Source organism: Saimiri boliviensis, chromosome 11 (genome assembly GCF_048565385.1).
Source record: "Saimiri boliviensis isolate mSaiBol1 chromosome 11, mSaiBol1.pri, whole genome shotgun sequence".
Taxonomy (NCBI): Eukaryota; Metazoa; Chordata; class Mammalia; order Primates; family Cebidae; genus Saimiri; species Saimiri boliviensis.
This window is the reverse complement of record NC_133459.1, coordinates 16,047,498-16,064,218: the sequence shown is the minus strand read 5'-3', so window position 1 is coordinate 16,064,218 and position 16,721 is coordinate 16,047,498. Positions and strand designations below refer to the sequence as shown.

At 55.8% G+C, this 16,721-nt stretch overlaps 1 protein-coding gene across 13 annotated transcripts in view; it reads right to left on the bottom strand.

The window, feature by feature from the left end:
* The window catches only part of ARHGEF10L (Rho guanine nucleotide exchange factor 10 like), a 180,720-nt gene that overhangs the window by 63,798 nt on the left and 100,201 nt on the right, over positions 1-16,721 (bottom strand). For 7 of the 13 annotated variants that reach the window (XM_074380158.1, XM_074380153.1, XM_074380152.1 and 4 more), the window contains 7 exons: positions 16,072-16,178; positions 13,124-13,201; positions 11,980-12,159; positions 10,384-10,500; positions 9,428-9,520; positions 7,952-8,125; positions 2,230-2,375 (listed from right to left, as the gene is read on the bottom strand). In XM_074380158.1, the coding sequence (XP_074236259.1) occupies positions 2,230-2,375; positions 7,952-8,125; positions 9,428-9,520; positions 10,384-10,500; positions 11,980-12,159; positions 13,124-13,201; positions 16,072-16,178 (895 nt within the window). Of the gene's footprint in view, positions 1-70; positions 86-2,229; positions 2,376-7,951; positions 8,126-9,427; positions 9,521-10,383; positions 10,501-11,979; positions 12,160-13,123; positions 13,202-16,071; positions 16,179-16,721 lie in introns of all 13 variants that reach the window. The other 6 variants (XM_074380161.1, XM_039473886.2, XM_039473889.2 and 3 more) reach the window with 1 other exon arrangement.

Sequence of the window (16,721 nt, the reverse complement as noted above, 5' to 3'; positions counted from 1 at the left end):
GCCCCAGCCCCATATTCAGAATCACATGCCCCCAGAGCCCCGGAGCCCCAGAGTCCCCTGAACCACATACCTGTGGTTGGCAGGCCTGGGAAAAAAGACAGGAAGGAAAGGGAGGTTGTTATTACAATGGAGTGGCTAATCTGGGGCCTGTGACCCCACTGGGGGCCAGCCATGGGGCTGGGCATCAGGAATGGAAGGAGGGACAGTCTCCTGTGGGGAATGAGGGCATCAGAGGCCAGGTGTGGACACAGACGGGACTTCCTTCACCTCTGAGTCTCACAACAGCCCTGCTGGGAAGCTTGGATGAATCCCAAACAAGGACACTGATGCTCAGCTAGGTGAAGTGACTCAGCCCAAATTACCCAAACTGATTCCCCAAAGCTGGGCTACTAGCACCCCACTTTATACTTTGTGCTAGAGCAATATGAAGGCGGAAAGGGTCTTCCTCATACCACTGGCACAGCATAGTGCCCAGGACACAAATGGGACTGAAGAATTACCATCCTTGAATGAGTGCGTGAGTGAGTGAATGAATGGGTCAGCCACAGGCACAGCCCACACCCATCTGTGACACAGGCTTCCTTGCCTAAGTCCCCAACCAGGCCCTGAGCTCCTGGAGGCGGGGGCTGGGTCTCGTTCAGAGCTGTGAACTGGCGCAGAGCCAGGGCACAGTGAGTGAGCGCACAGGTTCCCAAACAGCCCTGCTTGTCCCCCTCCAGGACTTGTGATTGGTAACCACGGAAAATCCCCAAACCTACTCTGTGTCCAAACACAGGAAGGCCCAAGCCAACTCGGTACAGAATCTAGATCAGGCTCTGCAGGCACCGATTCAGCTGGGAGCGGGGAGAGCTATGCTGAGATTCACATCCAACCGAGGTTGAACTGTGATTGTTCCCCTCCTGGATCTCAGTGACTGTGGCCATATTATTCTCCTGTGATGCTTTTTAAAGTGATGTTGAGGCCAGGCACGGTGGCTCAGGCCTGTAATCCCAGCACTTTGGAAGGCCAAGGTGGGCAGATCACCTGAGGTCAGGAGTTCAAGACCAGCCTGGCCAACACAGTGAAACCCCATCTCTACTGAAAATAAAAATATATGTCTATTTGTATTTTTATAATACAAAATATATATATATGCTTTTTTATTATATATATATATATATATATCTAGGTGTGGTGGTGGATGCTTGTCATCCCAGCTACTCGGGAGGCTGAGGCAGGAGAATCGCTTGAACCCGGGAGGCAGAGGCTGCAGTCAGCTGGAGGCTGCAGTGAGCCGAGATTACGCCACTGCACTCCAGCCTGGGACACAGAGCAAGACTCAGGCTCAAAAGTAAAAATAAAATAAAGTAGTGTCAAATATTAAGAGCACAGATTCTTTTAAGAGGCTGGCTACAAAGGCCACAGCTGGAGCGCTCAGGGAGCAATTGATAGAGGGTCCCAGTCACTGACACCTATAGGACCAAGCAGGGGTTGTGAGGGGGTGAGCTGGGCCGGGCTGGGCAGGGAGGCTGGAGGACGGCAGGGCCTGAGCCCCCGCACCAGGCCCCCGCATGGCCTCGGGCAGCCAGACCCCAGAATGTCGGATCTCTCAAATGTCTCATCCGCGGTGTGAACTCCCTGTACGAGCAAAATGTAAGATGCAACTGATGGGCCACATTTTTAGGTTCTGGCCTAAAGCCTCGCCATCTCTCCGCACCAGGGCTCCAGCTCTCAGGCACAGCCCCACAGCCAGGCTCTGGGCATTTCCATAACCCCTGGCCCAGAACCAGGAAACCAGGCTCCTACGGGCCGATGGTAATGCTCTGGTCTGTGCGGGAAAGGCAAAGACTCCCCTTGAGAAGTTCTACTTTCAGTCTGGAGCAAAACAGATTTGAGTTAAAGCCGCAGGGAGCCGAGATGGACACAAGAAAGTCTTGAATTTCACTGTGGCCAAAACCACCGTGTCGTCACCAACTGCAGAGTTTCAGAACAGACAAACCTGCACCATGGACAGTGGTGCGACCAAGGCTGAGTGCTGTCCCCAGTGACTGCTCTAGGAACTTCCCGGCACTGGGGACCAGTGGCATGACAGGCCGAGAGGGATGGGAGAGGAATACTGGAGGCCTAAGCCAAGCTCTCATGGGGTCCCACCACAGAGCGGCTGGCCGAGAGGCTAGAGTAGGACGGGGTGGGGTCTCCAGGGAGGGGTGATTGCCCCCTCCAACCCAGCCCCGGCCCAGGCCTGCTTACTTGAAGTTGATGTTGGCGCAGACAAGCATGTCATTGAGCAGGAAGACCCGACGCTCCTTGGACTTGATTAGCTGCCCGCGGTCACCGTACACGGTCTCCGTCAACGTCTCACACAGAAGCAGCTGCCGCTGGCCCGAGGTCAACAGCTGGGAGAGGGGCAGGGAAGGTCAGCATCAGCATCGTGGCCCGGTGGCTTTACTGTGCCAGAAACCCAGAACTCTCCCCTGGTGCAGAAAGGGAGACTGAGGCTGGGAGAGGCGAAGAAGGAGGTGGAGCCACTCCTTCCATCCCAGGGTAACAAGATGCACTGAGGAGGAAGGCCAGAGGACCACACGTTGGGGTCTCTTCTCTGGAGAGGCCTTGTGGAGCCTGAGCATTCACCACTACCCATGTGGGCCCAGCAGCCAGCACTCCCTTCTTAGGTGAGCTAGCCATTGCCAGCCCCTATCTGTGGGCCCTGCCTGATGGCCACTGTCAAGGACACAGCTCTGCAGTTACAGAAGTGGCTCTGCCCCCATTCCCACTCCTGCTGTGAAGCCCTCAGGGAGCTCACTTCACATGTCCAAGCCTCAGTTTACTCAGCTACCAAGTGGGGACAGTCACCTCTACTGCTCAGATCACACGAGGTAATGAACACGTGACTAGGTCTGGCTGCACCATTCTCGGGGTCCAGTGCAAAATGAAAGTTCATTCCAAAAACCCGTGGCTCTTGTCCAAAAGTGACTATGAATTCCAGGATGGACACAGCAGAACAGGAAAGCAAGATGGGGCCCTTCTGGGCACCGGCCACGTGTGATGGCACAGGTCATGGCTGAGAGGCCAGCTCTGCATGTGTGCTCCACAGACAGCCACTGTCTGTGATAGTCTTCAGGGTGGAGCAGGCGGGGCCTTGCCAGGGGAACCCAGCCCGCACCCTGGCCTGCTGAAAGCCTTGGCCCACCTCACCTCTTAGATGGCCTCATGATGGAGTTGGAACAGACCTGCTGGTCAATAACGCCACCCTCTGAAGACAAAGACTTTCACACCCCAGGCATCCGAGCAGGCATCTGAGCAGTTGTTTCCCAACCTCAGGCTGGATGTTAAGACCCTGCTACTAGTGTCAGGGCCACCAACTCATCCAGGAACCCCCTGGGAAAACATATTTTTTACTAATGGGATTTATTCTGAGGGGAAAGGAGGATATTCAGCAAAATTCATTCCCAAAACCCGTGACTGTGACAACAACCATTACTCTCCCCTTCCTTCCCCATCCTGTCTGGAAAAAGGACAGATCACCCCAAGTCTCCCCAGAGAGAAAAAGACAGATTACTCTGGGCCTCCTCGGACAGAAAAGGACAGATCACCCCCAAGCCTCCCCAGAGAGAAAAGGACAGATCACCCCAAGTCTCCTCAGACAGAAAAGAACAGATTGGCCAGGCGCGGTAGCTCAAGCCTGTAATCCCAGCACTTTGGGAGGCCGAGGCAGGTGGATCATGAGGTCAAGAGATTGAGACCATGGTGAAACCCTGTCTCTACTCAAAAATACAAAAATTAGCTGGGTGTGGTGGCACGCACCTGTGGTCCCAGCTACTTGGGAGGCTGAGGCAGGAGAATTGCTTGAACCCAGGAAGTGGAGGTTGCAGTGAGCCGAGATCGCGCCACTGCACTCCAGCCTGGTGCCTGGCAACACAGCAAGACTGCCTCAAAAAAAAAAAAAAGGACAGATCACCCCAAGCCTCCCCAGAGAGAAAAGGACAGATCACCCCAAGTCTCCCCAGAGAGAAAAGGACAGATCACCCCGAGTCTCCCCAAGAGAAAAAGATCACTCCGAGTCTCCCCAGAGAGAAAAGAACAGATCACCCCAAGTCTCCCCAGAGAGAAAAAGATCACCCCGAGTCTCCCCAGAGAGAAAAGGACAGATCACCCCGAGTCTCTCCAGAGAGAAAAGGACAGATCACCCCGAGTCTCCCCAGAGAGAAAAGGACAGATCACCCCGAGTCTCCCCAGAGAGAAAAGGACAGATCACCCCGAGTCTCCCCAGAGAGAAAAGGACAGATCACCCCGAGTCTCCCCAGAGAGAAAAGGACAGATCACCCCGAGTCTCCCCAGAGAGAAAAGGACAGATCACCCCGAGTCTCCCCAGAGAGAAAAAGACAGATCACCCCGAGTCTCCCCAGAGAGAAAAGGACAGATCACCCCAAGCCTCCCTGGGAGAGAAAAGTACAAATCACCCTGAGTCTCCCCAGAGAGAAAAAGACAGATCACCCCAAGTCTTCCTGGGACAGAAAAAAACAAATCACCCTAAGCCTCCCCAGAGAGAAAAGGGCAGATCACCCCGAGCCTCCCCAGGACAGAAAAAGACAGATCACCCTGAGCCTCCCTGTAAACGAATGCTGTTGTTCTCCAAAGCATCATCTCTTTTAAGTCAGCACACAACTAAAAGTCCCAGTGGGACCAAATGCCCAGTGTGTACCAGGCACTGAGGATGGGACTTAACATTTCACATCTCACTGAATCAGCTCCGCGGTCCTCGAGGTCATCCCCATTTCCCAGGTGAGGAAACTGAGATTCCAGAGATAAAGTGGCTTGCTGAGACCCACCCGCTGTTGAATGTCAGACGACAAAGGACAGAGCCAGGCCACGTTCACCATTCCCTGCATTGAGCAGCCAGCGCACAGTGTAACAGGAGCCAGGGGAGGCCCCACCACTCCTAACATGCAGAAGGACTCAGGGTCCCCCCACAGCTGCTAAGGCCAGGCTCCCCCTCAGTATTTCCACAAGCAAACCAAATGTCAACTCAAGAGAACCCTACTTGGACTCTGAAGACAGCAGAGCCCCCCACTGAGGGCTGCCAAGTGTGCCATGACCCAAAACTTGAAAGAGGAATGTCCCCTGGGCTCTGGCAGTCAGCCCCTGCCCCTTTGGCAGATGAAAAGCAAGAAAAAGAAAAAAGAAAACCAGGATGTTGCACAAATGTCCCTCTGGAGGCTCCTGCGTAGGCTATTTTGAAACAGCTGGCATGGTTCCGTTTCGGGCTTCACCCAGTTTCATTTCCGCTTCTCCCCGGGTGATGGTGATAGGGACATCACTGAACACATCTCAGAACTGGCCAGGACTGGCCAGGGAAGGCCCTGGGGGTGGGGGTAAGCCCAGGGTACAGCCCCCACCACACTTTCTAACATCCCACACGGCCCAATCCACCCTCACTCAGCAGATAGAGAAACTGAAGCTTAGAGCCCCTGGTCCTTTGCCCGACATCAAACAGGTCTCCCTGACCTCCAGCCAGGGCCCACCTCACAGAGCAGGAGAGGGCAGAACGGGTCTTCCCAGGGCAACCACTACAGAATGTATTTCCTCCTCCCAAGAGGCCTCTCCCCACTGCGGCTGCACAGGTGTGTGAGGCAAAGCAAGAGAAAGCCTCTTGGTCACCGAAAAGGGAGCTGAAGGTGGGGAGAGAAGGAGTACTTTCCTGAGTACAAAGGCCAGCATGGGTGGCCATGGCAGGGAGGGGTGAAGGCTTTTTCTCTGGAGACATTCCAAACACAAGGCTTGTGTGGGGGATGGCTGAGTTAGTCCTGCCGGGAAGTGGGGTGGAGAGTGACCCTGCCCTCATGCCCAACCTGAGCCCTGTGGATGGGGACATCCCCAGGAGAGGGCTCTGTCCCCTGCTCATCTCGTCTTCCCCAGCACAATCCTCCTGGAGCAGGCAAAGTGAATCCAGATGCCTTCAGGGCCAGCAGGTAACATCAGTGGGAGAGGAGGGTGGGGACCAAGGGGAAGCTGCCACCCAGGGGGCCAGTGCCACGTGGGAAGGTGAGCCAGGGAGCCAGCTCTTCCTACCCGTCCAGGAGACCCACAAGTCTGAATATTATATGATCTCTCCCAATTTTTAAATGTTGGCAACTATTGCCAAGTTCTTAAAAGTACTGTGTGGGCCAGGTGTGGTGGCTCATACCTGGAATCCCAACACTTTGGGAGGCTGAGGCAGGAGGATCACTTAATCCCGGGAGTTTGAGAGCAACCTGGGCAACACAGTGAGAGCCCATCTCTCCAAAAACAAAAACTTTTTTTTAATTAGCTGGGTATGGTAGCTCATGCTAGTAATCCCAGCTACTCGAGAGGCTGAGGCAGGAGGCTCACTAGAGCCCAGGTGCTCAAGGCTGCAGTGAGCTATTATTGCACCACTGTACTCCAGCCTGGGTGTAATAATTAATAAATAAATAAATACAATTTTAAAATAAAATAAAATGTGTGGGCCACAACACACACCTGCAACCTGAATTTGGCCTGAAGTGGGAGAGTCCTAAGACGTGGGATGCCTGAAGCTTGGCACTGCAGGGGACCCTGTGACCCTGCCTTGTCCCTGCCTCACTTCACAGGCAGTGGGTGGAGAGTAAAGATGCTGATGCCGGCGAGACCGTGAAATGCAGCGCAGGTGGAAAGGGGCCTCGGTCCCTCTATGTACTCCTTCCTGGACTCTTAGAAAGATCCTCCCCAGGCTGCTGCAACCTCCCTCCCACGAACTGCCAGCCACCGGCCTTTCTTCTGCTTCTAGGACCCCACAGAGCCAAGAGGCTCCTAGTCTATTCCCCAGAAGGTGTGAACTTCTCCCTGTGACCTCACCCAGCATCCCTTCTCCAAAGAACAGTCCCGCAACATGCCCAGGGCAGGGTCACCCCAGCCTGAACCATCCCAGCCCTCCCCCACCCTCTAGTGGGTGAGCAGGGGGGCCGGGTGCGGGACCTCCCAGAGACCCCGGGACAGCTGCAAGCAGCTCACATTGTGTGCTGAGAGGGAAGAAGAGGGACTCTAGTGACCGACAGGTGGCTCTGCAAGGTGACCTGATAACTTTAAAAACAGGCTCCCCTATGGACTCATTTGCTAGTCTTTTTATTTTTTCTCCCCCTTTGGAGACAGTCTCACTCTGTCACCCAGGCTGGAGTCCAGTGGCACAATCTCAGCTCACTGCAACCTCTGCCTCCCAAGTTCAAGGGATTCTCCTGCCTCAGCCTCCTGAATAGCTGGGACTACAGGCACATGCCACCACACCTGGCTAATTTTTGTATTTTTAGTAGAGACAGGGTTTCACCATGTTGACCAGTCTGGTCTCAAACTCCTGACCTCAGGTGATCCACCCACCTTGGCCTCCCAAAGTGCTGGGATTATAGGTGTTAGTCACCGCACCTGGCCCAGTCTTTTTTTTTTCACTAGCATGTTCCTAAGCTGCAACCCCAAAATGTGGAGTGGACTTTTCATCTTTCTTCTTGTGTTAAGGGCGGTAAGGAAGCTGCTTTGCCGGCTCCCTCATTCACTGCAGCAGCCCTGGGACTCAGGTGCTATGAAATGCTCCTCATTTCAAAGGGAGCAATTGAGGTTCAGAGAGCTTGGGTGATTCCCTCAAGGCCACACAGCAGGCACATGTGGCAAAATCTGGATTTAAACCCAGATCCTGACTCTCTAGCACCTCCTCATTTAACTAGGCTATCATTTCTGGAGTCTTTACAGAAATCATGCTGATGCGCCAAATGAACTTATATCCTAAAATAACATGAATAGGAGTGAACGTGGGGGTCCCGATGAGGATCCATTTCTCAAGGTCCTGTCTGTGGGCCTGGAAGAACAAGGCCTCCCCTCCCTTGGAGAACACTGCCACCTAGTGAGTGGCAAGGTGAGGCACCTGCAGGTGAGGGCAGGCAGGTGAGGGCAGGCAGGTGAAGGCAGCCAGCGGGGAGGCCCGGCTCACCTTGTTGAGGCTGCTGCGGTCACTGACACTCTTGGTCAGCTGCTGGATCTCGGCCACCTGGTCAGCCAGCCGTTTCTGCTCGTTCAGCTTCTCGGCCAGCGTCTCCAGTTCCGTGAGGGCCAGCTGGAGCGAGAGCCTGTCGGGGTGACCCCTGGGGGTGTTCTTCAGCATGTCCTGCCAGACCAGAATCAAAACTGAGTGGTCCACCCATGACTGACTCTCCCCTGGCCGGGGGCAAAGCCTTCCCCTCCTGTAGGTGCCCCCCACCCTACCTACACACACATCGGGTCTGCAAAGGGCCCAGCCTGAGGCCAGGACAGATGGCACCAGACACAGAACAAGACCTCAAGAAACAGCTAATGAATGAAAAAGAAAAAGAAAAGCAGGGATCTTTCTGGGAATAGACCCAAATGAACAGAAAGCAGGGTCTCACACAGGTATCTGTCCACCATGTGCACAGCAGCGTTAGCCACGGTTGCCAAAATGTGGAGGCAAAACTGTCCATTGACAGACAAATGGGTAATCAAAACGTGGTCTCCACACACAGCGGAGTATTATTCAGCCTTAAAAAGGAAGGAAATTCAGACACACCCTAGGACATGGATGAATCTTGAGGACCTAAGCTAAGAAAAACAAGCCAGTCATGAAAAGAAAAACATTGTATGATTCCATGTATATGTGTTCTCCTAGAGCAGCCAAAGTCACAGAGACAGAGGGTGGAGCGGTGGTTGCCAGAGGTGGCAGGAGGGGAATCGGGAGCTCTTAAATGAGCACAGAGTTTCCATTTGAGACGATGAAAAAGTTCTGGGATGGATGGTGGGGATGGCTGCAGAACAATGTGAATGCTCTGACCTGCACTCTTAGAAGTGGTTATGATGGCAAATAAATAAATGTGTGGATCAATCCCTGATCAACTGATAAAATGGTATGGATACGTTAAAAGCCCACTGCCACAGCCCAGCAGCACTGAGGGGAGAGAGAAAAATGCCACCAGGCCCCTCAGCCTGGTAGCCACCCTCTCAGCTCCCTGATGAGGGCCAGCCCCTGCCCAAGGTCCCCCGGCAGTTGGGACATTGTCCCAAGCTCTCCAGGGCCCTGTGTGGGGCTAATGTCCCTTAGGCGTCCCCTGTTCTGGATCATGAACTGGCCAAGCTCAGCAAGGTTACTGAGCATCTCCTCCATGCCAGGGGCCCCACGGGTCCTGGAATACCCTGTGCCTTCACTCCCTTCCTGAAACCCAGGCTCAGGCCGCCAGCAGTGCCTCACGTTCCCCACAGAGGGACATGCAAACTGAGCTGTCGATTATGATCGGTTTCACTCTAGAAGTGGGGAAAGATGAGGCCTGAGTCCCACAGCAGGTGGGGTGGGTTATGTATCATGGGCAAGGGCCCGGACCTCCTGCCTCCCACCCCAGGAGTTCCTCCCAGCCCACAGGCAAACCCTGGGGGTCAGAGCTGCTGGAATCCCGAGCGGTACCTGAAGCAGGAGGATGAACTGTGGAAACCTCTGGATGGGCTTGACCATCAGTCCATAGAGGGTGACGCGGTCTGGGCTGCACACTTGCCGTCGCTGGTGGACACAAGGTTCCATCATTTGCTGACCCCCTGCAGAGACTCTGGGCCCAGTGCCCCAGAGTCCAGACACTGTCCCCATCCTGGGCTCCTCTCCCCAGGTCCCAAGACCCTGGGCTTGCAAGAAGAGCTGAGGGAGGTCCCCGGTTCCACAGCCAGGGATCCCCCACCACCACCACCAGGACCGCTGCTTGGCCACGAACCTTCAGGAGACTAAAGCAGTCACTTTAAAGTCTCTGAACTAAAGGCATAACTGGGAAACTCAGCAATTTATTCAAGACGTCAGACTTCCAGAAGTGGCCAAGGCAACCATTCCCTCCACTTAAACGAAACGCAGACAGGCCTGGGCTAACGTAGGGGGTGAGGCAGAGGGGGACCTCCTGTCCTGTCTCTTGCCTCTGTCCCCCACTCCATCCACACACCTGTTACCTGGTCCTGGCCCCCAGAGGCTGCAATCGCACACTTCCTCCGCTTGCCTCCACTTCCATCTGCCCCAGCTCAAAATCTCAATGGCTCCCCAGTGCCTGAAATATTACATCCTAGGCACTGGGCCTGGAGGTCTAGAATGATTCAAACTAAACTCAGCTGCCCCTCGGTTTGCACACCCAGGCCTTCTCTCCTGAGACTCCCCAACAGGAATCAGTGCTCCCAGAATCTAACCAGACCTGCCCGCCCCTCTCCTCCTGCCTCTGACCTTTGCCCCACTAACCTTGCACCTGAAATAGCCTCTCCTCTGTTTTTACCTGGCACAATCTCACCATCCCCCACCAGGGTCCCAAAGCTGGAGCCAAAATGCTCCCTCCATCCTAAGCAATCTCCCTGCCCACCCCTCCTAGGCACAGGACCACCATGGAGGCCCACCTTGAGGAACTCGAGGAAGGCAGGCTTGGTGAGGCAGGCCTTCTTGATGATGGACATGGCGCTGGTGAAGTTGTTCACGTAGTCACTGTACACATCTAGCACCATGGACTTGGAGAACTGAAACGAGGCAGGTGTGGGCCAGGGAGGGCCGCCTCGATGCAGGGAGTGGAGGGGCAGCTCACACTCACCCCACACTCCCCCGGGACCTCCAGCTATGCTGCTGGCACAGCCTGCATGACCTAAACAAGCCTGTGAGGTGTGCAAATCCAACACCCCCACTGGGGTGAGGACGCAGGGCTCAGAGAGGTAGAGAGGCTGGCCTGAGGTCACAGGTGAGACAGGCTGGTGCCACAGGAGAGCCCTGGAGGCCTTTGCCTCCCAGGTCCCCTTCCCCAGTGCAGCAGCCCAAGCCCACAGGTTTAGGGAGAGAAAGGCAGGTGAGGGAGGGTGGGGGGAGAAAGGGAGGTGGGGGAGGATGGGGGAGGAGAGGGCAGGTGAGGAAGGTTGGGGGGAGGAGGGCAGATGAGAGAGGGTGGGGGAGGAGAAGGGTGGGTGAGGGAGGGTGGAGGGAAGAGAAGGGCAGGTGAGGGAGGGTAGGGGAGGAGAAGGGTGGGTGAGGGAGGGTGGGGGATGAGAAGGGTTGGTAAGGGAGGGTGGGGGAGGGAGGGCAGGGGAGGAGAAGGACGGGTGAGGGAGGGTGGAAGGAACACTCCTTTTCCTACATTCATGTTCAGGAAATAGAATGCCTCTGGCCCTCCACCTTCAAGGAAAGTGCTCCTGGCCTCTCACCAGGTAGTGTGCCCAGAGCTGAGCTGCCAAGGGAGGGATGGTTTGCCTGGAGTCAACCAACCCTCTCACCAGAGCCCCTTGACATACACCGGGGACATCGGACCTATTTAGTGAATCTATCAAGTGCTATGGCTTTCAAACAAATTTTTTTTTCTTTTAGCAAAACCTAATTACCTAAAACACATCAAAGTAGAGTACTACCAACTTGACCCTCCCTCACCCTATGAATCTCTGGGGTCCACAGACTTCAGCGGGAAAAGCCAGGAATCCAGTGCACCCCTCATCCCACAAATGGGGAGCCTGAGCCCAGAGGGGGGCCTGGACCTGCCCTAGGTTGCAGAACTGAGCTGGGACCAGAACCAGGTCATCTGGATCGTGACCCAGTGCCCCTTCCCCAGCACTGTGGCACATCCTCTCAGGGCCGAAGCTGTGGTCTGTGCAAGCATTTCACAGTGGCCCGTCACCCCTCAGGTGCTTGGTAAGGGAGCTTACGACCAGCCAGGTGGCTGCCCACAGTGGCCGGGAGGCCAGGAGGAGGTGCTGCTACCTGGGAGGAGCCAGAACAGCGACCTGGCTTCAGCAGGACCACAGCCTGGCAGGTGTGTCCAAGGACATCCTGGCCACTTCAAGGTGTCACACTCACCCCCTGAGCAGGCCAGGAAGACTTGGAGGCCCTGCCACCCTCTGACCCCGCTGGCTTGGGCAAGACGAGCAGGCAGAGGCAGGAGGCTGGACTGCATGGCCCCGGAGTCAGACTGGTTGTGGCTCTACCTTGGTGGGCTGGGGGAAAAGTTTGGGGATACTTACCGAGGCCACAAAGAGGTCCCCGATCTTCTCGGTGGAATCCCACTCAGCCACACGGGAGGACAGGGCGATCTGGAACATGGAGTGGCAGTGCAGGATCTCCTTCACGCGGAAGAACACCACCTGGCACTTGCGGGCGCTCAGCGCCTTGGGCTCCATCTCCATCAGGGGGTTACGGTAGTCCTGCCAGGGAGGGCGGGGTGAGGCCACAGGCCAGGCGCAGCCCCTCTCCCTACCTGCCAGCCATAAATGCCATGAATGGGCCTTCCTGTGGTGGGGTGGCAATCATCCCTCACTCCTCATATGTGCTTCTGGAAGGATCTCCATTAACACGACACCCCTGACCTCACTGGTCACCCACAACACCCCCATGACCTCTGTGTTAAATTGGTTGGGAGGAAGAGGGTCTCTTATGAGCCATCTGCCTGCAACGAGCTCCTTGGAGGCCGGCCTGAGGGCGAAGCTCTGGCTGCCATGGAGCCCGTGAGCGATAAGGTCACTGCAAGCTTCCTGGGCTCCCATACCCAGCGTCACTTTGTTGGAGACAGGTCATATTTTCATCTCTACCTGCCTGACACCTGGGATCCCTCTCTGAGGATCCAAACTCAGGAGGGGATCATTAGCAATAATTCCCTGCCCTGGTGGCCTCACTCTGATGCCCACAACATCCCAGAAGAGTCACTGTCTCAGGGATTCAAGCTATAGACCAGGTCGGCACATACTAGTCATGTCGTGCAAGCATCTGCTCAGCAATCCCTGGGCCTCCTGATGCGAAAAATTGGACTCTATCCGACCCATCTTCCCACCTAAGGATCCCCAGGAGGGTGGGGAGATGTGGCCCAAGCCCCAGGGGCTCGCAGAGTGGCAAGGAGGATACAGTCCCTTCTAGGCATACATGGGGCTATATGCCAGGAGTCATTTCAAAGAATCCCAGTTCTGTTCAGAAAGAAGCCACTCCCACGAACACCAGGATCAGGAATTCTTGCTGTCTACATTTGGAGGTTCTACTGTACCCATAAAACATTGCTGGCTTATGGTCCTGTCCCCTTAAAACCCCGCAGAGTCCCCAAATACTCTGTGTAAAGTATCCCTCCAGGGCTCTCCCTTCTCCTCCCCAGAGACCCTTGAGAACTCCCTGAGGTCGCACCTGGAGTATCCTCTTCAGAGACTCCACGTAGCTGCCTTCGCTCTGCACGATGGAGCCCAGGATATGCCTCCGGACCACCTGCTCGGGCCAAAAAGCACAGTCAGTGCACGTGACACCTGCTGCACAGGTGACAGGAAGGGGAGCTGGTAACTACAGGACAGAGAAACCCATCCCTCCCAGGTCCCAACTGGGACCAATGGGCCTGATGGCTGCTCTTCCTTCCAAAGCCCCTGCCCACCCAGAAGGAATGCCCAGCTACCCAGGCTGCAGAATGGAGGAAGAAGGATGCATCCCAGGGCAAGCCCCTCTACACACATATATCTGGGGATGGGGGAATCACCACACTCCTCCATCATGACAGGTGGCCACCTCCATCTCTGGACAACTCTAATAGAAAATTCTAGGCCAGGCGAGGTGGCTCATGCCTGTAATCCCAGCTGAGGTCAGGAGTTCGAGACCAGCCTGGCCAACATAGCGAAATCCCACCTCTACTAAAAATACAAAAATCAGCTGGGCATGGTGGCGCATGCCTATAGTCCTAGCTACTCAGGAAGTTGAGGCAGGAGAATTGCTGGAACCTGGGAGGTGGAGGTTGCAATGAGCCAAGATCGTGCCACTGCCCTCCAGCCTGGGCAACAGAGCAAGACTGTCTCCAAAAAAAAAAAAAAAGAAAGAAAGAAAGAAAGAAAGAAAAGAAAATTCTGTCTTGGTGTTCGTGTAAATTGAATCTCAGCCCCCTTCATTTGTGAATGAAATCCTTGAGCTATCCCTCTTCCACAAGACAGGCCTTGGGGTACCCTCCCACCCCACAGGTGGTCTCTGCTTCTGGCTAAACAGTCTCTTCTCGGCCGGGTGCAGTGGCTCATGCCTGTAATCCCAGCACTTTGAGAGGCCGCAGCGGGCAGATCATGAGGTCAGGAGATGGAGACCATCCTGGCCAACATGGTGAAACCCTATCTCTGCTAAAACACAAAAAATTAGCCAGGCGTGGTGGCATGCATCTGTAGCCCCAGCTACTTGGGAGGCTGAGGCAGGGGAATCACTTGAACCTAGGAGGCGGAGGTTGCCGTGAACCAAGATGGTGCCACTGCACTCAAGCCTGGTGACAGACCGAGACTCTGTCTCAGAAAAAATTAAAATAAAGAAAGAAACCGTCCCTTCTTCCCTCTCACCAGCACCCTAACCCCTCCAGGAGCCTGGCCCACAGAGGCGACCACAACCCCTCAGCAGCTGTCTGCAGCACCCAGCCAAGCATGGTGTGCCCCTCTACACCGTCTCAGCCGGGAATCTTTCCAACACAGTTACCGGCTCCCACCCCAGATCTTCGGAGACTCTGCTGTCCTCCAGACAGGGTGCAACCTGGATCACAGGAATTTTGGAATCTTCCCAGGTGACTCTACTGTGCAGCAAAGTTAGGATGGTGCTCACAGGAGGTATCACATGTGAGAGGGGCAGAGGGGAAGCCGATCCCTCTCGATCTAGGGTTGGGAGTTGACTGACCCCCCACTCTACCCCACAGCTACTCTGAGTGTCCATCAGGAGCCCACCGCCACCAGAACCCCAGCCCCTGCCCTGCTCCCTCTGCTGCCTCCTCCTGCCTCCGGCAGGCTCTTCTCCAATCTTCCCGCTGCACTCCAGCCTGGCCACAGAGCCCCAGCAGATGGCAAGACTACTGTCCCATGGCTGATCCACTGTCAACAATCCCCAGGTGTCCAAGCGGCACCCAGAGCAGAGCATAAGGACATCTGGGGCCACGTAACTCCCCGTGGTGGGGCTGTCCCATGCCCGGTAGGATGTCCAGCAGCTTCCCTGACCTCTACACACCAGATGCCAGTAGCAACCCAAGTCGTAACAACCAAAATTGTCTCCAGATGTTGCCAAAAGTCTCCTGGGGGCAAAATTCACCCTTAGTTGAGAACTGCTGGCCCAGAGTCACTGACACCGCCTGATCCAGAAATTGCACAGGGGCCCAGGGGAGAGGCCCAGGGGCAGCACCAGGAGGAGAGAGCCCTGGGTGGCATGAGCAGGAGGGGGCGGTCCACATTCTGAGCTGGAGGTCTGGTCTCTCGGGCTCTCATAGCTGGGGCTTCGCCATCTCAATGCCATGCTGAGTTGGGCAGGTACCGTCCATGAGGGAGGCAGGTGGACGGTCATGAATGAGGGAGAGGGAGCATCCCGAGAAGAGAGCAGCCTGCCCCAACTCTGCTCCAGCCAGCTGCGGGCAGCAGAAGCCTGGGCCAGGGTGGCTCTATCTTCCTGATTTTCAAAAAAAGGCCAAGCATAGGATTTTCTGCTGACCAAAACAAAAAGGGAAATCCCTTCCATTGAGCTCGCTGCCCTGTCACATCCTGCTCAGCGGCCTGCCAGGCAGAGGAACCAGGGATCTCATACCGTTTCATGGCTGGCAAAACGCGGATTGTGAGGGGAAAACGTGACAGGCAAAGATCCCAGCCCAACGCCGCCCGACCTCAGCGCAATGCTCTACAAGACGGAAGCCATCCTTGAAGAGCCTCAGCTTCTGGTGGGAGCTTGTGGCAGCTCTGAGCCCCAGGGTGAGGACAGGCAGACAAGATGGCAGGGGCTGGGCACCTACACGTGTGCAGCCTGCCCCAAGTCTGGGATCCCATCCCGTTCTTCAAAGGACACCTTAGTCAGAAACAGCCAACAGGGCCGCTCTGTGTGCCATGGGGTCAGGGAGTGAGGCGCCCTAGATGCCAGGAGCCCACCCCCCGAAACCAACAGCACAGAGCCCTCGGCGGAGAAAGTGGAAAGCCCATGCAAAGGCTGAGGAGAGAACCAGGAGGCCCTGCCCCGCTGGGCTCTGCCAAGAGCCCCCAGTCATCACAGCCCCTGGGAGACCCAGACCAGTGTGGCCCCAGGGGATAGGCTGGAACCCCCGAGCCACCCCTTCCCCTGAAGACCCCCACCTGCCCCACTCCCCTACAGACCTGCTGAGGGCTCAGGCCGTCTGGCATGGGGCCCAGCTCTGGGGCTGGGGGCTTGATGTCCGAGACGCTGACCTCCAGCAGCCCCATGTCCTCCTCCTCCGAGTCACCTGGAAAGTCAGACAGGCTGATGACATGGCTAAGGCAGGGACCGCACAGCCTGCTCAGGCCTCAGAAGCTGAGAGCACCCCCAGACCAGCCTTGGACTCAGGTCCTAGAGTGCGAGCAGCTCCCGGGGCTCTGTGGGGCAAGAGTTCCCTGCTGCGCCCCAGAGCCTGGAACCATCCATCGGCGAATAACTGCGGGTGAGTGAGCGAGAGGGTGAACAGGCGGAAATAAAAGCCGCGTCCTGCGGGGCCTGGGCTCTCGCCGTCCACGCTGCCAGAAGCCACTGTCCCCACTCAGGCCCGCCCGCTCTGGCCCAGCAAAGGCTGGCCGCCCATGTCCCCATCACTAGGAACTAAAAATAGTTTTCTTCTGGAAGTCTAAAAGGGGGAAGAAAATAAGCCCCGAGAAAAACAAGGCAGCTTGGTTTGGCACTTTCATTTTTAAAGAAAAAATGCAGAGCTAAAGGAAAAAAAGCTCGACAGGAGCCTGACACGGAACCCGGGCGTGAGTGGGCATGGACCTCGGGCGGAGGACGGAATGAGACG